This window comes from Leopardus geoffroyi, chromosome C1, assembly GCF_018350155.1.
Source record: "Leopardus geoffroyi isolate Oge1 chromosome C1, O.geoffroyi_Oge1_pat1.0, whole genome shotgun sequence".
Taxonomy (NCBI): domain Eukaryota; kingdom Metazoa; phylum Chordata; class Mammalia; order Carnivora; family Felidae; genus Leopardus; species Leopardus geoffroyi.
The window spans coordinates 37166332-37186610 of record NC_059328.1 but is presented as its reverse complement, the minus strand read 5'-3'; the positions used below and the strand labels follow the sequence as shown (position 1 = coordinate 37186610).

Genomic DNA, 20279 nt, shown 5'->3' with positions numbered 1-20279 from the left:
GCGTCCTCATGTGACGTCACCCGGCTGACGGCCAATGGAAGCGCGGCTTACTGGCAGGCGGCGCCGGCTGCTGTGCCAAAGGGGAAGTGAGCTGGGGCTGGAGCGATGGCCCGGGTTTGGAGCCCGCGGCCGCCGCCGCCGCCGCCACCGCCACCGCCAGCACGTTTGGAGCAGCTGCGGCTGCAACCGGAGCGGGGGCCGGAGTCGCGGCTGGAGTGGAAGCGGCGCATGTGAGTTGCCGAGAGTCGCCCTTGCCAACACCTCAAACTCTGGGCGGGAGCGCTTCAGGTGGGCTGAGCCGCCGTCGCCCTTCTGCACCGCGCCACGCCGCTGGCCCAGACAGGAGGGTTGGGGTCTCCCAGGTGAAGGACTGGCGCTTGGCAGGCTTAGCCCTCCGAGCCGGGTTCTAGGCCTTCCTCAGTCTCGGGCTCCTTTCAAACTCAGGGCGGAGGCCGAAGGACCGTGATCACCCCGACCCGGGCATTTTCTTGGCGCCTAGGCTGTGTCGGGGCTGCGAGCCCCCTATTGCTGCCACCTCTCCAGCTAGAGAGCGACTAGCGCATTCCCACTGTCTAGCTCTGCACCTCCCCCTCTCCTCTCATTCAAGAACAAGTTTCTTTTCGCTCTCAGTTGGAAGTCCTGCCCTGGAAGGCCAAAACACCCATCTGTGTGCCCTTCCCCAGTTCCTGGAGCACACTTAGAAATATCTACTTATCGGGAGATAGAGGTTGCTCCCCTATCCACCCTCTTATCTAATTGAAACTCCATGCCCAGAGCCTTACCCATTTTGATCACCAGCTCCCTGGCCATCTCTATGTGACTTCCCCCACCCATCTGAGTTCCACTTTCCTCTGGGCTCCAATCTCTAGCCCCCAGCGGATCTGGTCAGTCCCACCCCTGGGTGGGAGTGACCCAGGGCTCTGGCCCAGATTCCCCACCCTGGAAGGCAGCTCCAAGGCAGCGAGAGAATTGGGCGTCGGGTACGAACCTGGCAGCTCAGGAGTGGGTGCTCCACTCACCCCACACAAGAAGATGAAGAAGCGCAAAGAGCTCAATGCATTGATTGGTTTGGCTGGGGACAGTCGGAGAAAGAAGCCCAAGAAAGGCTCAGGCCACCGCCTTCTTCGCACTGAGCCTCCTGACTCAGACTCTGAATCCAGCTCTGAGGAGGAAGAAGAATTCGGTTTAGTTGGAAATCGCTCTCGTTTCGTCAAGTGAGTGATGCAGTGGTGAGGGGTGGGGTGGGGAAAAGGCATTTCCTTATATTACCAAAGGGGAAAATTGAAAGGAAGGAGAAGGGTGTTCTTACAAAGCAAAAAGGGTGTAGACCTTGGACAGCAAACAGGAAGAAAAGATGTTAGGGAGAAGATGAGCTCAGGTTCTGAATGAAGAAGTTAGAGATCTGTCTGTAAGTGTATAAAGAATTCAGAATCCAGGGTGGAAGTATGGACTTGGGGAATGTGCCAAGAGCCCAGAGAGAGCAAGTTGGGAGTGGCAGAAAAGCTAAGAATAGGTACATGGGAGCAAAGAAGCTTTGGGGAGTAGACCTTTTTTAAAAAGTGTAGTAAAGACAGGAACTTTAAGGCTGAAGATTATTTTTCACACCCTTGATGAGTCTGAATCTTGATGGTGGGAGGATATGGTGAGGAACATACAAAGTGTGACACTTGAGAGTATGTGGAGAGTGGGAGACAAAAAGATGAGGCAACTTTTTTCCAAACCACTTTGAGATGGTGCAGCCACTAGGCAAATCCAAATGAGCTTTGAGAACATTGGGAATTGGGCCCAGGATGGAAAAAGGCTAAAGGGAACCTCGAAGGTGCCCTGGGACCCTCCCAAGAGAGCACACTCAAAGAATATTCTGCTGAGGATGTGGAAGCTAGAGCTAGGCAGAAGGTTGGAGTGCTAAAAGAGATAAATCCTTTGAGGTTTTTTTGTTTGTTTAGAGTGTCTTTGTCCTTTTATTTTGTTAAAGGAAGAGTTTGGTTTCTAACGAGCTTTGTCAAATTAAGCAGTCTCGGATTTGGGATATGAAAAGATGATGAATAGTTCTACTGGAATAGTTGCCCTGATGAGTTACTTTAGACCTTGAGTGCTGGTTGAAGTTTGGTGTGAAATCTAACCCTTTTCCATGTTTCCTGCCTTCTGAGCCGATAAGCTAGAGTGCTCCAGGTGTCCACTTAAACCCACGGGCTCCTATTTCTTCTGTTTGCACTAAAACTTGCTCAAAAGTCTATGAAGTTTCAATAATAGGAAATAGGGTCCCCTGGAGGGAATATATGTTGGAGAGCCAGAAATAGGGAAATTGTAGTGCTGTAATGGAATTGCAGAGATCTGGTCTTTACACTTTCCTAACACGAGTGTATCTCCAAAGACCTGAATCCATGATGATGGCTGTGGGCTGCCGTGCCCACAGGATCTCTTTCTGTGTCATGTGAAGTTTGAAACCTTTGTATCCGAAAGATGAACTCTTCATAAGGTCTTAATTAGTCACCTTCAACCCACTGTTCAGATTTACGTGTGTTACTCAATGTTCCCTGGTAAACAACTATATGGCAACACATGTATGGTATTTCTAATACAGCTGTACTCATAATCATTTTTGTACTCCTGGTTGAATCTGTTCTTATGATCAGGGGAGACTACTTACGATGCTGCAAGATCTGTTATCCCCTCTGTGCTTTTGTCATCCTTGCCGCCTGTGTTGTGGCCTGCGTTGGGTTGGTGTGGATGCAAGTTGCCCTGAAGGAGGATCTGGATGCCCTCAAGGAAAAATTTAGAACAAGTAAGTGGTCGCCTTTTTCAGAGTATTATCTTATTTCCAGGTCTAGGTCCACAGAGTGGAATTAAGAGTTTGCCCAATTATATATTCCTTCCAGCCTTCTTATACTTTTTCTTAGCTGTCAGCTTGAATGTGAGAATAGCTGTTTGTATTTTTGAAACCCACAAACAAAAAGTTATGCTTATGTACCATCATGAAAAATAGCATCTGAAATCATGGCATTGCAGTCAACACTTAAGGTGCAGAAAGGAAGTGCTAAAGTCCAGGAGTCTAGAACCTTGGTGAACCTCAGCCTGTTGCCACTTATATTTCCCCAAAGATGAAGTGGCAGTAGCCACACTGGGCTATTTCCTTCCTCCTCACAGGGCCATTTGAGAAAGAACGTGGGAATGTCTGTCAGTTTCCTCCTTAAGAAACACCATATGGAAACGGGAATGGGCAATAATAATAGCATTTATTGAGTGCCTACTGTGTACCAAGTCACAAATAAATATTTGTCTCGTGAATGAGACAACCGTTTAAGAAGCTTTTTTTTTTTAAGTTCAAGAGTTTTATATATTTTAAATTATAAAGTTATATTTTGCCATGTCCGAGGTACTTTATTTGAAAGGTGTATTTGCATAGTAGCTTCCACCAGATTTAACCTAAGTATCTTCCTTCAGCAACACTGAGATCTTTAGTTCTAGGATTCAGGAGTTAATTTTCTAAGCTAAAGAACCAGTTTCAAGTTAATGCCAAATGCCTTAACCCTAGCAGTATTAGCACATGGGGTAACTGACCACTAGGCTTTCTCAAGGTTTTAACAAAATCTGGCTCCAGAACTGGAATTAGAGCTGTGTCCCTTCTTCCCATCTCCGTCCTTCGGAGATCACAACCTCCAGGCTTTCCTTCACCCCACCCTCTGTTTGCTGCCTGCAGTTATTCAAGTTCCGAACCTGACCTAGAGGCAGCTAATCCTTAGTTACTGTGATAGTAAAGTTCTTAGTGATGTTGCTTGAAAAAAATGTTGAAATACTAATTTTGCTTTTCTTCTGATTCAGGGAATGGAACTGGGTAAACCACAGTTCTCTGCCAGAATCATCTTGACCTATATGTTTAATCAACTGGTGGAATCAGAGTACAGTATAAGAAAAAATGAGATTTGTATTCTAATTAATTTCCTTCCTTAATGGCTTTCCATACCAGTATTACAAAGTGTTTTTAAGGCCAGTGTTGTCTTTGTAAGCCAGTAATCATAACTTGGAAATGAGGTTCTCAGAAACAATGTTTAACTATATATAACCACTAAAGAGACCTGCCTGTGCCCTCATCTCTATATAATTAATTGGGCCACCTAGGTTTGTGCTATAGTTTGTTTTGATCACATATAGCAATTATTTATTTATACATTTCAAAACATTGCTCACTTCTACCCTCCAGGGGTTCCTTTCTCTGACTGCTGTGTGCTTGTGTTTACAGGACACCCATGTAATTTATACCTTAGCTGAGCTTTTCAGGGAATTTCTTTTTTTAGAAATGTATATTTGAAGTGTATACACATAATTGACCTGGCAATCAATCAGTCAACAAATATTTGTTGAACACTTGTTAATATCAATCCCTGGAAATACTACATTCAGGAGATGCCAGGAATTGTACCCTGAACTATGAGACCTGCTTTCTACCATTAAGCAACAGTCCCCTGGGACCCTGACTACATTTGTCAGCCAGCTGAGTGAAGCAGATTTGGAATTGTCAGTCCAGCTGCTTTGTTGTCTTTGGTTTTCTGCAATAGAAATGCCAGCCCTGTAGGGGTGCCTGGGTGGCTCAGTTGGTTAAGTGTCCGACTTTGGCTTAGGTCATGATCTCATGATTCGTGGGTTCAAGCCCTGTGTTGGGCTCTGTGCTGACAGCCCAGAGCCGGGAGCCTCCTTCGGATTCTGTGTCTCCCTCTCTCTGCCCCTCCCATGCTCATGCTCTGTCTCTCTTTCTCAATAATAAATAACATTTAAAAAAATTAAAAATAAAAAAAAAGAAATGTCAGCCCTGTAATGTCTAAAGCAGGACTTCTAGGGGGTAGATCACGGGGCATAGTCAGTAGGCTGAACCATCGTGGACCCCTGGCCTCAGAGGTGTTTTTTTTTTTAATCCATTATCTTGAGTAAATGAGGTCAGTCATGTTAAGCTTAAATAGTCTTCTTTGAATTACATTTCTACTTTAAATATATTTCAAGAAATTTATTTCTTGTTTTTCAAGAGGACCCTGGAAACCACTGATTTAATTGAGACCACCTGCTGGTCTGGCTTTTCTAGCTTTTTGGGAAATTCAGAGCCCTTGTTCTTTTTTTTTTTTTTTTTTTTAATTTTTTTTTTTTCAACGTTTATTTATTTTTGGGACAGAGAGAGACAGAGCATGAACGGGGGAGGGGCAGAGAGACAGGGAGACACAGAATCGGAAACAGGCTCCAGGCTCTGAGCCATCAGCCCAGAGCCTGACGCGGGGCTCGAACTCACGGACCGCGAGATCGCGACCTGGCTGAAGTCGGACGCCCAACCGACTGCGCCACCCAGGCGCCCCAAGAGCCCTTGTTCTTTATTTCAATAACTTTTCAAAGACATTTGTCAGGAAAGGAGGCAGGGTTGCTGAAATATCTGAAATAGAAAGCAAATCCGATAGACTTGGTATTTTTCCTTGTGGTCCAAGAGTAACTTGATGCTGAAGCTAAAGGTACTAACTGGCCTTGAAACTCAGCTCAGTATTCTTTCCAGACCCAGGTACTTCAGAAGACCTCCACAGTTATTCTAAGGAAGGTTCCGTTCTCAACCATCCCTCCCTGTCATTCAACAATGAAACACTAGAGTAGAGAAAAAGAATTTGGAAAAGAAGGAAAATATTAATAAATTAGGCCATCTCTTCAGTCACACAGGCAGAGTAGCAGTTTGGTTATTTAGTACAGAACTTAAAAGTGTTCTTGTGGTGATGAAGGTTTTAGGAGGTAAGTGTCTGACAGCTGGAGTATTCTAGAGAGAGTACTGGCCCTAAGAGCAGATTTGACTGATGAATCCTGGGTTGCTCATTGCTAGCTGTAAAACTTAGATAAGTCACTTATTCTTTCTGAGCCATGATTTTCTCATCCATAGAACACAAAGACCTATTTATGCTACCAGAGCACTTTGGGCATCTCTCTGTCGTAACATCTGTCACATTGCATAGTAACTCTGTGACAACACCTTGCTCCCCCGTAGGCTGAAAGCTTCAGGGTCTTCTGTATGCACTAGTGCTGCGTGCAGGACTGGGTACATGGTAGAGACTCCATAACGAGTTTGAATGATTACACAAAAGTTTATTGCAAACTAAAGTGTTAAATATAAAATATTGCTGTCGATATTGTATGTATTCTGACCAGAGTGTATGCAGAAATCTCTATTTCATTATCTTAGAGATCAGAAAAAGAGCTATGTAAAGTCCTTTGAGTATTAATATACCAAATTTTAAATGAGTTGCTTTCCATGTTGAAAGAACATAAATTAGTAATTATAAGTTGTTTGCTACCCTTCCTCCCGTTTATGTAGTCAAAATACCTTGACTGAGCTGGTCTCTCCTAAAAAGCCCCAAATCAGATAATGAAAATGATCATCTCTTGGCTCATACCATCTTAAGTATCCAGGGTGTTTTCAGGGCTTATCAGCTTTATTTGTTAGTTGATAACTGTAACCCAAGTTACTTATGTATTTGTCTTATTTCTTCTTCCACTTCTGCTTTCTACTTCTTTCATATAAACTATAGGAAAGATTCTGGCTCCCCTCCCACCCCCCACTTGGGACATTTGACCACCTGAGAATGACAGGCATATGTGGGATAAGTTTTACTTTACAACCTCACTGAAAACGTAAAAGAAATTCTGAAATGCTAAGTGCTGTATTAATTTAGACTGGTAAAATGTTCTTACTGTTGGATGGATGTTTTCCTGCAAACTGTATGAGTCAAATATTACATTAAAAGCCCTGAGGGGGGGGGGGGAAATAAAAGCACTAAGGGAAATCTTTCATTTGTAAAGAAACCATTTCACACATATTTTTGAAAAATTAATAAAAATATCTAATTTTTTAAATCTGAATTTTGAGGTAGCGGGCTTGTTTGCAGTAGGGATACCACCACCACCCCATCCCCAGTTTTGTTGGGGACTTTTTGTTGTTGAGTTTGTTTGATTGCATTTTCTTTGTTTTACTTAATAGGATAACATTAGTTCCATTTCATACCCTACAGTTATTTCCCTGGAGAAGCATTTGGGTGCTTCTGTGTACCTGGCACTGTGCTGTGTGCTGGAAATACATGACAAATAAAACCTGGTCCCTGTCCTTAAGCAGCTCTCTCTTGGTCTGATAGAGGAGGACAGATGTGTTAAATGTATGTAATGAGCACAGTGTGTTAAGTGCATTGTAGAGTTTGGAATGGTAAAGTGGTGGTGGTCCAAGCCAGGAGCCCAGCTATTTGTGCTGAATCTTGAAAGGAATTAACTAGGCTAAAGTAACAAATGGAGAAGGAGCAAGCCAAGGGCATTTAGGAAGAAAGAATAGTGTGCGCAGGGTCACCGAGGCTTAAAGAGGTTCATGTCTGGGAAATCCATTTGGCTGGGAGATAGTTTGAAGAATTATGTAAAGTGATGAGAAATGTGGTTGGGAGGTAAGCACAGACCAGATTTATTTGATCAGTGATACTTACTGAGTGCCTAAGATGTGTCAGGTATATTCCAAAGCTGGCTTCATAGGGAGGAACCAAAAAAAGTCATGGTGCTTAAATTTTAGTAAATTGTTATATATCTGTCCTGTATGCCAGGGGCTTTTTTGTTTTGTTTGTTTTGTTTTTTTGGTTTTAAAGGAAATGTACAATAGCTTATCAGGCAGAAGAGGAAGGACTCTTTCAGGCCTCTGCATTCAGGCTGGCAAATCTCTAAACCAGTCAGAAGTTACAGTTTCCCAAAGGAAAGTTCAAATATCACCCTGTGCTTCACCTAACATGTTCCTTTATCTTCTATTTCACTTTGAGCTTTTGGGTTGATTTAAGATTTGAGGAAACACTTTGCTGTTTATGAAAAAGATTTAGAATTGTAATCCTCATAACAGCACTTGAAAGGTGATTAAGAACCTATCTTGCATTTGACCAGTTTGAGATATAAAAAAAGTAGATCTGAGCACTTCGAGATATAACTTTTGATGTCACCTTGAGCATTAATGGAGTAAGGTTTATAAATCTTCACTGACTAATCACAAATCTCCTTAATTGCTCTGGTTAATACTTAATATTTATCACTTATTGTATGCCTGACCAGCCCTGTTTAGTACTTACTTTACAGCCATTCTTTCACTTAATTCCAAAAATCCTGGGGGCGCCTGGGTGGCTCAGTTGGTTAAGTGTCCAACTTGGGCTCAGGTCATGATCTCACACTCTGTGAGTTCGAGCCCCGCATCGAGCTCTGTGCTGACAGCTCAGAGCCTGGAGCCGGCTTCAGATTCTGTGTCTCCCTCTCTCTGCCCCTCCCCTACTCATGCTGTCTCTCTCAAAGAATAAACAAACATTTAAAAAAACTAAAAATAAATAAAAATAAAAGTCCTATAAAGTATATTTTATCCCTGATGAGGAAACTGAGCTCAAAGAATTTGAGTAATTTACTCAAGATCACAGTAAGTTACACAGTTAAGATCCAAGTCCAACTCTTTTTGCTGATACTTTATCATTTTTAGCCATGTGACTTTTAAAAGTTGCCTGTAGTGAAATAGCCCCAGTTAAAATGGAGCTTTAGTATTAAAGATATATGTTTGCATAAATAAAAGAACAGTATAGCTGATCAGATACAAATTCAGTCATCCTATCAGGATTAACTTTTACTAATCTGTCTTCTTTCCTAACGTATGATCATTTTTTCATCTTGGAGTCATGAGGAACTTTGGCTATTTATAATTATTCTTGTTTTTGCTTTTAGTGGAATCTAATCAGAAAAGCTCATTCCAAGAAATTCCCAAACTTAACGAAGAACTGCTCAGCAAACAAAAACAACTCGAGAAGATTGAATCTGGGGAGCTGGGATTGAACAGAGTCTGGATAAACATCACAGAAATGAATAAGCAGGTAGCAAATGTGTGATTTTATTTCTGTGTAGTCTGTGAATATTTAGTTTGTTTAGTATGAATTTGTAGGTATAGAGCACTCACTTCCAGTTGTCTTACTTTTTGAAATGATGTCTTGCATGCTATGATCCGAACACATTACAGTCAGGCAGAATGGGTAATAGTTTTGCATTTGCCAAATATTTAAGATGTTAGCCTTTTCTGTAAAGCAACAGTTTTACCAAATAGAGTAGTTTGGAGGGAGTTAGAAGTTCTTGAGTCAACGTTTCCTAAGGAGCACTGTAGGTGTCAGATAAAGAAAGAGTGTCATTCTGACCTCTAAGAAAAATGGGTAGTCAATTTGTATTAGATAATGAGAGCTTATATTGTTTAATTAGAGTTCACAGACTTACAGTTGCAGCCTTGAGTTTAGTGCTATACACTGTTGTAAGAAAAAAAAAATCTGTAAACCATCAATAGCTAATAATAGTTATTCTAGAGTAGCATAGGAAGAGGTAGCAGAGTTCGTAGCAAGCCTAGAGGAAAAGCCCCTAAATTGGCCAGTTCTCAGTAGGCATTGATTCCAGAAGAGGGGTTCTGCCACAGGAAAAGGGCTAATGCAAAGGATGTTGGTCGAGAATCTCCTACGTATAAGGTACTATAGTTGCCACTAGGTACTCAGCCTCTATCCCCAGTTTTTGCAGTTTAGTTACAAAAGCTATGCATTGGCAAGACAACTCAAGTACCAAATGAATGGTATACCTGCAAAGTATTTAAAAATAAATATACCATCTTCATTGGGGCTAAGAAGATACTCTCTTCTTCAGAATGGAGTCACAATGTTCAGAATCAGCCACTGGCAGGGAGCTCTGTGCTAGAATAAAGTGCTTACACACATTTCCAAAGCTACCCTCATCTTTCAGCAGCAGTGTGAGAGGGGCAGTTCAGCTCTTGAGACCAGGGATCAGTGGCCTGTGTCAGTGGTTTTCAGACTTTGGCCTCGAACCCATAGAAATAAATGTTTTATGTCATGGGGCGCCTGGGTGGCTCCGTCGGTTAAGTGTCCGACTTCGCTCAGGTCACGATCTCGCGGTCTGTGAGTTTGAGCCCCGCGTCAGGCTCTGGGCTGATGGCTCAGAGCCTGGAGCCTGCTTCCGATTCTGTGTCTCCCTGTCTCTCTGCCCCTTCCCCGTTCATGCTCTGTCTCTCTCTGTCTCAAAAATAAATAAACATTAAAAAAAAAAATTTTTTTTTTTAAATAAAAATAAATGTTTTATGTCATTACCCAGTAAACATTTATCTCCATACATATATGGGTAACCTAAATAAAAGTTTCTGAAAACAGTAACATACCCTTAATATGCTTTATGTTTACTGGTTTCTAGTCAGTTCTATTCCACTTTCTTAAATCACTCACGAAATAATTGATGGGTTGTAGCACCTAGTATTTACTCGTTATCATTTCTTTGGATTCTCAGTAATAAAGGAAAAGCAAGTATTCACTCCCTTTTTGTAAAAAGAATAGGATAAATTGTAGCCTTGCTTATATTGACAGAGCAAATTAGCAGTTTGACCAGAGATTATATCAGGTGAAAATAGACCACAGCAAAGCACTGAGAAATAATTAATTAGCATCCCTCACTGGGGCAAGCCATGGATTCCATTGATATAGTTAGTCATGAAGAGGCAAGAATGAAATCTTTTAAGATGAAGAGTCAACGTCAGCTCTTTCCCATCTCCTTCACGTAAATCGGCATCGTGGGAAGAGTCAAAGAGGAAATTGGTACTTGGTGTGAGAGGTCACACAGATTTTCAAATGTTTGCTACATATTTTGGCTTCTGAACTCTCTTTAACCAGGAATCTAGCAACAAAAGAATCATTTTGTTCTTGGCCTGGCTGTTATTTTTAACGCAAGAAGTACCTGGGAAGGCAGGCATACAGAAAAGTTTACTTCAATCCTAGGGTTTCATGTACAAAACTGGGAGAGATTGAACTGAAGCCCTTTCCATTTTAGTCTCCATAGATCTTCAGAGATGAGGGGACTGATGAGACCAGCCTGATGCAGAGGAATTCTCTTCTGGCAACGGCATAGGAGGATGCGTGGTAGTGAAGTGAGCTTTGTGTTGGTCCAAGGGGAGCCCTTCACTCTCTGAGTGATGTTCTGAAATTAATGATACACATATCTGATGGTGTACTCAAGTAAAAGGCATTTGTCCTAAATCAAAATAGGTCTAAAAATAAAATTAGTATTTAACCATGTTTCCATATCTAAGGGTAACTGTCAGTTAAGATGCTTTTATTGGCAAATTATTTTTTAAAGAACAACTCAGAGTGGCTTAAACAATAAGAAAATGGATTATACCACTTAACAAGAACTGTCCTTATCACAGTGTGAGTTGAAAAAAGAAAGCCATTAATTTGAAATAAGTTAAAATCAAATTTTGCATTGCAAACCTTTAAACTAATAGTTAAAATCTCATTTACTTTTCTGTTTTATTCATGAGAAATCTCTAATTTCATACCCATAGCCATTCTCAACCATTATAGGGAGTCTCCTCCCCCTTCTTTGAAGGCCGGTAATTCAACAAATGTTTAATGAGCTGCTCTTTTAGAATTAGGCCTTGGATTCAAAACCAAAAATGATGTGACTTCTGCCTCAAGGCTCTTACAGTCAAATGGAGGAGATAAGAGTGAACAATTGTTATACAGCCTCTTGAGCAATAAGAAACAGGTCCACATGAGTGCTGTGAGGGTATTTTTAAGTATGTATTAACGAGCATGCTGGGGCCAGACGAGGCTTCTCACGTATCTTGAGCTGAGTCCTGAAGGGCACATAGGAGTTGGCCAGGTGAAGTTTGCAGAAAGAAGAGTGGCATAGGTAAAACATTACTAAAGTTTATCCTTATTTGGAGATTCTATATTTGTGAATTCACCTACTTGCTAAAATTTGTTTTTAACCCCCAAATCCTTACTTGTGGTGCTTTCATAGTCATTCACTGATGGGCGTACAGTGGCAAAATATTTGAGTCACCCAACACAAACGTTTCCAGGTGATGTCAAACAAAGTGACACTCTGTTGTTTCAGCTCTCATACTGTAAACAGATTTCCTTTTCGAACTATAGTTAGTGGAATGTTTTCACACTTCTGTGGAGTTTTTGGTGATTTCACTGTTTGAAATGTCCCCCTAGCATAGTGCTGAAGTACTAGCTAATATTCCTAAGTGCAGAAAGGCTGTGATATGCCTTACAGAGAAAATATGTGTGTTAGATAAGTTTCAGGCATGAGTTCGGCAATAACATTTAATAAGATGTCTTTAAACAGAAACACACATAAAACAAGGGTTACGTATAATATTGACCAGTAGCCAAAAATGTGACCAGAGAGCTCTCAGGAACCTAACCCTCTGCTTCCCTTAGGAGCAATGGTTCAGTAGCCACTAATTCAGTTTTTGCTGCAACTTTCTAGAACGTAACTATTACAAATAATGAGAATACACTCTATGTCCAAAAGAATAGACAAATGAAAACCACGGTGTGTTTAGAGAATTTTAGTAGTTCATTATAGCTACAGTTTGGCAGAAAGAGGCCAGAAGTAAGGATATGTCAGCAAGAGCCAGAGGACCTTGAGTGCCTTTTTATAGTATGCTCTGTATCCCTTTTGGCACTCAGTCCCAATAACCTTATGTTATAGTTATTTGTATATGCATCTAATTACGCTACAAGGTCATATACTGTAGTGCGAACTTTAAGCATGATGATGGCAATGATGATGATGATGGCAGTTAAGATGACAACTGCCACTCATGAAATGTTTTCTTTGTGTAGTCCACTGTTAAATGCATGACATAACGTGATCTCCTTTTTTGGTTCTATAGCCCTTTGAAGTAGGAGGTAGTATCTCCATTTTACAGATATGAAAACGGAGGCCCAAAGAGGTTAAGTAGTTTGCTCAAGGTTACATAGATGCGTAGCATTGCTAACATTAAAATATTCAAGGCATGGGAGCCCGTTTTCTTTCCAGTTTTCCATTCTGCCTTACATCTTTGTATCCTCTAGAGGATGCAGTAAGTGCTCAGTAGATCAAGTTGAAAGGTTGTGATGTCAGGTTTCTACTAAGACTCATCATTCAACACTGATGATTATCTGTTTTAGTAACTTTTTTACTTACTGTTTAAAGATTCCTTAATTTTAGCCCCAGAGCAAAAAAAGCAGCATTTCAGACTTTATAGTAGGAGATGGTCTGATAAGCAAATGGTCTACAGTAGTTATTTTTAATTCTGCTAATGAAAAGTCATGTAATATGCATAAAAGTCATGAATAATCTTTTGGCTGGAATGTGGAATTTTTTCTTAATTCAACTTTTTAGACTCTTTGAACTACAGCGTGTGACTTTTAGAGATAAATTCTGTCATACTTGAATCCTATCTGACATTCTAGAATGTCTATTAGAGACCAGAAGAGTCCCAGAGATAGTAAAAGGAGAGTGCCCCTTGTCTGTCCACTCTAGTTCCACATGTAGCTTTGCTGTAATTTTCCACAGATACTAACATTACTCCACTCTTGAGAGAGGAGTGCTGACAGATGGAGTCCAGCTTTGCAGTTACGGGGATGTAGTTGAGTCCTAGTGACCAGTGTGGGGCTCAAGACTTATAAATAAATGGTCCTAAGTGATGTTTGGTAATTAGAGAGTTAGTGGTCACCGCATCCTCTTTCAGGGAGGCAGCTGATACCCTAGGCCTGGCTTTCACCTGCTCCTCTGGTTTTGGGTGAAGTGGTGGCTGCCCCCAACCACACTGGCCATTTGTGGGGTTTTTTTGTTTTTTGGGTTTTTTTTTCCAGGTGTCCCCCACCCCTGCCTCCATCCTACACTGGCCATTTAAATGGGAGGCAGTTGCCATTCTTGAGATACTTCTGATTAGCATCAGACTCTACCATAGCCTCAGGATATTGCAGGACCCGGGAGAATAGTGTCTACCTGGATCACTCCACCCAGAACACAGCTTGTGTCTTTTAGGACCTGGCCTATTGTCAGTGGAAGGAATTTGTTCCCTTAGGTGGCCAAAAGGTAACTGCAAAATTGATGGGGCATTTAGAATAACCATATTCTCACCGTCAGATTGGTATTGAGTTGATTGTGTACATACTTTGGAGTACTGAGTAAAACATACCTACCTGGAGGATGGCCTCCTTCCTAGCTTTTATGTTTGAGCTAAGCATGTTCAGGTAGCCTTGGAAGGCCCAGTGAAGGGCATGGAAGAAAGGGCCAGCCAAGGAAATCTATTAAACCCTTCCAGAGTTGTGATGTCTTTTTCCTATGTGTATTTCGTTCCCATCTTTTGTGTTTAAAATTTTATGAGTAGTATGTGAACGTATTCTTATGTAAGGTTTAAACAGTAAAACACGTAAGGAACTCTTATGAAAATTCCCTTTCAACCCTCATCTCTGTATGTTCCCCCATCACATACACATTTCTGGTCCCCATGGGTGTCCACTGCCATTGGTCTGGACTGCATTCTTCTAGTCCCCTTTCTAACAAAATCATAATAGCTTTTAATATGAATTAGCTTATGGGTTAGCGTGTGTGTATGAGACCAAATGGATGGAGTCATTCAGTATATATTGTACAACTTGTTTTGTTCCCTGAATACATCTCTTTATCCTTAGCAATAGATAAAATGGTTTCTAGTGTCTTGCTATTACAAATAAGGAAGGAGTAAATATTCTCGTGCGTACATCTTTGTGTACATGAGCAAGTTATGTGTAGATAGATTTCTAGAAATGAAATTGCTAAATTAAAGGATATAAGCACTCAAATTTTGACAGATACTCCTAGATAACGTTCTTACAGCTCTTCTCCAGTTTACATTCCCATTAAGAATGCCTTTTTCCTTATGTCCTTTTCAAACCCCAGTATTATTCATATCTTTTTAAAGGCATGGATTAAAGCAACCTCTGTGATGTAATTGCTACTCTTAAGAGGTTATAGTTTGCTGAGGGGGGGCGCCTGGGTGGCGCAGTCAGTTAAGCGTCCGACTTCAGCCAGGTCACGATCTCACGGTCCATGAGTTCGAGCCCCGCGTCGGGCTCTGGGCTGATGGCTCAGAGCCTGGAGCCTGTTTCCAATTCTGTGTCTCCCTCTCTCTCTGCCCCTCCCCGGTTCATGCTCTGTCTCTCTCTGTCCCAAAAATAAATAAACGTTGAAAAAAAAAAAGAGGTTATAGTTTGCTGAGAATATCTCTCTGTGGGCTGAGGTTTCTCAACCACATTGATTTCAAGTGCATAGAGTTGGAACGTTGAAGAGTATTCTGAATATTTTGGAGCATTTATGGAGAATTACATGTTCAAGTGCTTATTAAATTTCACTATTAAAGAACTAACACGGGGCGCCTGGGTGGCTCAGTCGGCTAAGCCGCCGACTTCGGCTCAGGTCATGATCTCGCGGTCCATGAGTTCAAGCCCCGCGTCAGGCTCTGTGCTGACAGCTCAGAGCCTGGAGCCTGTTTCAGATTCTGTGTCTCCCTCTCTCTGACCTTCCCCCATTCATGCTCTGTCTCTCTGTCTCAAAAATAAACAAACGTTAAAAAAAAAATTTTTTTTTTTAAATAAAAAAATAAAGAGCTAACACTTATCTGGTATTTTGTTTGTACTAACAGCTATGCTACGAACTTTAGTTATATATCTCATTTAATCCTCGTGGCCTGTATTAGTCATCTTTCACTGTGTTACTTTTGTCTCAAAACTTAATGACTTAAAACAGCAAACATTTGTGATCTCACAGTGTCTGGGGGTAAGGAATTTGGGAGCATCTTAGTTGAGTGGTTCTGGCTAGGATCTCTGTAAAGTTGCATTTAAGATGTAGGCCAAGGCTGCATCATGTGAAGGCTTCCCTGGGACTAGAGGATCTTCACTCGTATGGCTGTTGGCAGCAGGTCTCAGTTCCTCTCAATGTGGGCTTCTCCACAGGGCTGCTTGAGTGTTCTCACAGCAGGGCAGCTGAGCGAGTGATCCAAAGAGGAAGCCCTGGTGCTTTTAAAGACCTAGTGTCCAAAGTTGTTGTCACTTCCACTGTCTAGTGTAGGCTGAAAGGAAGTCACTAGGGACAGGCCACACTCAAGGGAAAAGGATGATGTCCCACTTCTTGAAGGGAAGACTGTCAGACACTTTGTAGACCTATTTTAAAACATTCAGATGTCCCGATGAGATGATTGTTGTTAAACAGTTTTTATTGTTTTAGGCATTTTACTGGGGAGAAAAATGAGTCGACTACTTATTTAGGCTTATCTCCTCCTTCCTGGCCTCTACCCTCTACTCTGCTTGGACTAGTCTTCTCAGCATCCATCCTAGACACAGAGTGTTCTTTCTCAGCCATACATACATTGCTTTCAGTAAATACTTAACCAATCCTTGTCTATGTGCCAGGCATATTATGGAAAATGTGAAAATACACATGGTCCTTGATGTCATGGAGCTTACAGTCTAGTGGGAGAGAGTATCCTTAATCAAGTAATCACACAAATAAATAAATTATTGTCACTTTGAGAAATGCCATGAAGAAAAGGTATTCCTGGACCCGTTCATGCTGTTGCTCCCTATTTCCTAATGCCACACTCACCTATTTAACCTAGGAAGAATAGCTGCTTTATTTTTATATATAAAATCCTTCTCCATCAGAGTCTAATTTGAGCCCTTCTTCAGTGAAGCCTGTCCCTTTCAGGCTACACAAATATTCTTTTCACTGAACTTTATTCAGTATACCATCTAGTACTTAATTATTTCTTTAATGTTACCTACCTACCTCTACCCCTCCACCTCTCTCCTTCCCTTCCTCCCTCAGTTTCTCCCTTCCTCCCTCAGTTTCTCCCTGTTTCTCCTTCCTCCTCCCCCTTTCTCACTCACATTACAGTTCCTTCCACTGAGCCTTCTTTCTGTTCTTTAGATATGCCAAGCTCTTCCCTGCACAGAGGCATTTGTCCTAGCAATTCCCTCCGCCCTGCAATGTACTTCATTCAATCTTTGACTAATTCCTTATTATTAAGATCTCAGTTCAATTTTCATCCCTCATCGAAGCCTCAGCTAATCTAATCTATTTGCTACCATCTAATCTAAGGTAGCAACCCGGTCACTCATCAAGTCAACTTATTTTAAATTTTCTTCTAATGCACCTCACTAACCAGTGTTTTTTTTTTTTTTTTTCTTTAAAAAAAATTTTTTTTTTAATATTTATTTTTGAGAGACATTGAAAGAGCACATGTGGGGAAGGGGCAGAGAGAGGGAGACAGAATCCAAAGCAGGCTCCAGGCTCGAGCTGTTGGCACAGAGCCCAATGCAGGGCTCCAACTCAACAGTGAGACCATGACCTGACCCGAAGTTGGACGCTTAACCAACTGAGCCACCCAGCCACCGCACTAGTGTTTTTCTTATATAAAATTGTCTGTCTGCTTGCACTAAAATGTAAATACCACAAGATCACTCACCACTGGTATGGAATAGGTCTCATTTGTTGCAGTAATGAATGAGTGAAAATGGACCCGAAGTCCCTGAACATACCCCTCCTAAAAGGAAACAGGTAAAGAGAACTCAGTTCCTAAGTTCCTGGGCTCCTTACTAGGCTTCTTGTTCAGAACACACTGTCAGTTGCTCCAGGAATCTGTTGAAATTCTTCCTAGTACTTAATCTGGTGCTTTTCTTCTTTGTTTTTCTTTCACCTTCTACTAGGCTGTAAGCTCCTCGAGAGCAAGCCTCATGGTCTTGTTTGCCACCGTCTCCATAGTGTCTGCAGCAGTGCTTAGCACAGAGATGCCCGGCATTTATTGAAGGAAAAAATGAAGGATCAGGTTTACTTTGTCTGCTAGCTCTCTGGTGCCTACCACAGAGTTAGGCACATAACAGGTGCCCAGAAACTTGAGCGGTTACTGTGTGAGGCCATTCTGAGTATAATTGCTATTGGTAGATCTGTGTTCTGATCCTAGAATTGGGGACAGGAAAGCAGTTTGGAACTAAGAATCTTTCAAGAATGTTTTGAGCCACACTATAAAGGTGTTTAGAATGTGATTTCTACAGCCTGAAATTATGTATTATACAGATTTCCCCAGTCCTCATTCAAGAGAGAAATCCAGCTATTTAGAATTCTACCCCTAAATAGCAGACGGGAAGACACATTTTATTTTTATTCTGTCCCAATTTTAATACATGTACTGAATCAGCCAGCGAGTCAGTGGGTATTTATTGAGCCCCTTCAGGTACAGAGTACTACTTTGATTGAGCTATTGAGTTTGAAATGTTAATCACATTGTTAAACCAAAACTGAATCCCCAAGTAGTTTCAAGTGTTGTACAAGTTCCTGTAGACTGTATTTTGTGATGATGGGCTTTTACTTTATGATGTATGTTCCCACTTGGTCAGCAACCAAAGTTCGGTAAATACCCAACGTGTTATTTTTTTTACCAAAATGAAATCTTTCAGGGGTCCTTGATCATTAGCCTCCTCCTTGTCCAATTATTGAGGGATTATGTTATGATTACTGCATCTTTTCGTTTATTTAAGATTTTGGATCTTGTAGCTGCCAAGAGTAGGGTAAGCAATAATACTTACCCTTCCCTCTTTGGCACTAGTGTTTAAATTGAGCAGAGAAAAAAGAGATATTACTACTGCCTTCCAGATCTCGGTTCTTTCCAAAGTGCTGTAGTTCCCTTTCTTCTTGTGAGCTGACAGGGTATGATGTCTGGAGTGCCTTCATACCATCAGCAGCCATAGAGTCTGTGAAGGAAGCATTCATTCTCCAGATTCCGTTGTCATTTTTTGTTACTCTCTTCCTTTCAGATTTCTCTGTTGACTTCTGCAGTAAACCACCTCAAAGCCAATGTTAAGTCTGCTGCGGACTTAATTAGCTTGCCTGCCACTGTAGAGGGACTTCAGAAGGTAAGTGCTGCATTTGGGCACTGAGATTAACCTGTTGCTGTAATTTTAGCTTCTTACAAGTTTTCTTTGAAAGCATGGCATTTGAAATCCTCTGGCCCAGGAGGACAGTAATAGAGTATATCACTGTGTTCTGAACAGTTCAGAACATCTCTGTTTTAGTTTGGTTAGTTGGGCCTTTAATTTGCAACAGGTGGGTTTAGTTGTGGTTTGTACGGATTCACACCTTTTTATTTGCCTCCCTGAATCCCAGGATTTCTCTTCGGGGACTCTTAGGTTAACAAACGTGGGTTTGCTTCTCATCACTTGCCTTTTCAATTCATCATCCACAATGTCTTCATGAAAGCAGACCACTTGTACAGGAGAGTTGCTCTAAATTGCTATTTTTTTTCTTGGTTAAGAGGTTGTTTAAAAACAATACTAATTTGAGGGAAATGCAAGAATTAAAAGTTTAGGATATGATAGGTATTGGCAAGGATGTGGAGCAAAGAAAACTTTCAAAGACTCCTGCTGGGAGTATAAATTGGTAAAAAGCATTTTGGAAAACATTATATATTTTTTTTATAAAGGTAAAGGTGCACATACTCTAAGCAATTCACTCCTAGGTATATATCCTAAACTCTAGGGCCTAGGCAAAAAATAATTTGGAATTTTTGTTTACTTGATCCCTAGGATTCAGGCCCAGAGCAGGTGGCAGTGACAAACCAGGTGAATAATATAAAGTGATCTGTAGAGCTGAATAGGGAGAGTGGCCACGGGTAGGAAGGAGAAAAAGGTGCCTAATTGAGACACAAGCAACATCAGCCCCTGCAGCAGGAAACGAAAGGGATTCTGGAGCAAGGGAGCCTTAAAAAAATGGGTGCCAAATCTAGGATCTTTGACTTTTAAAAATTAGTGTGTGATAAGTTTTATTATATGCCAGGCTCTATAAACATATAAATCATTTCCACAAAGGAGTGAAACACTACTATGTCACATGCAGAAACAGAACTTTGTATTTTATAGCCATACCACCCATGTGTGCTCAGTCTCCGTAGTTTCCTGTTTATCCAAGATGGTCATCTGCTTACAATTTAAAGTGGGGGAGGGAGAAGGCAGGGAGACAACCATAATAAAGTAAGTTCTTCTTGTCATCATTCCCAAGGATCCAATGGAAAAAAAGGTAGGCTTCTGTAATCTTTAGCACAGAAACAACTCTGGCAGTCTTGCATTAGAAAACGCCATTGAGGGGTGCCTGGGTGGCTCAGGCAGTTAAGCGTCTGGCTTCAGCTCAAGTCCTTGTCTTGAAGTTCATGAGTTCGAGCCCTCCATTAGGCTCTCTGCTGTCAGTGCGGAGTCCTCTTCGGATTCTCTCTCCTCCTCTCTCTTCCCCTCCCCCACTTGCTCGCGCTCTCTGTCTCTCAAAAATAAATATTAAAAAAAATTGGTTTATTGCACTTATTAATTCAATAAACATTTGGGGAGCTTCCTCCAGTTTGTGCCAGGCATTTTGCAAGT

The 20279-nt window shown here is 41.4% G+C and overlaps 1 protein-coding gene across 3 annotated transcripts in view; it reads left to right on the top strand.

The window, feature by feature from the left end:
- Positions 1–2: 2 nt before the first annotated feature.
- EFCAB14 (EF-hand calcium binding domain 14) overlaps positions 3–20279 on the top strand; it is a 39504-nt gene continuing 19227 nt past the window's right edge. The window contains exons 1-4 of one of the 3 annotated variants that reach the window (XM_045477254.1): positions 3–1214; positions 2637–2785; positions 8743–8888; positions 18687–18785. In XM_045477254.1, coding sequence (XP_045333210.1) covers positions 1033–1214; positions 2637–2785; positions 8743–8888; positions 18687–18785 — 576 coding nt within the window. In that variant the 5' untranslated portion in view covers positions 3–1032. The remainder of the gene's footprint in view (positions 1215–2636; positions 2786–8742; positions 8889–18686; positions 18786–20279) is intronic. The other 2 variants (XM_045477252.1, XM_045477253.1) reach the window with 2 other exon arrangements.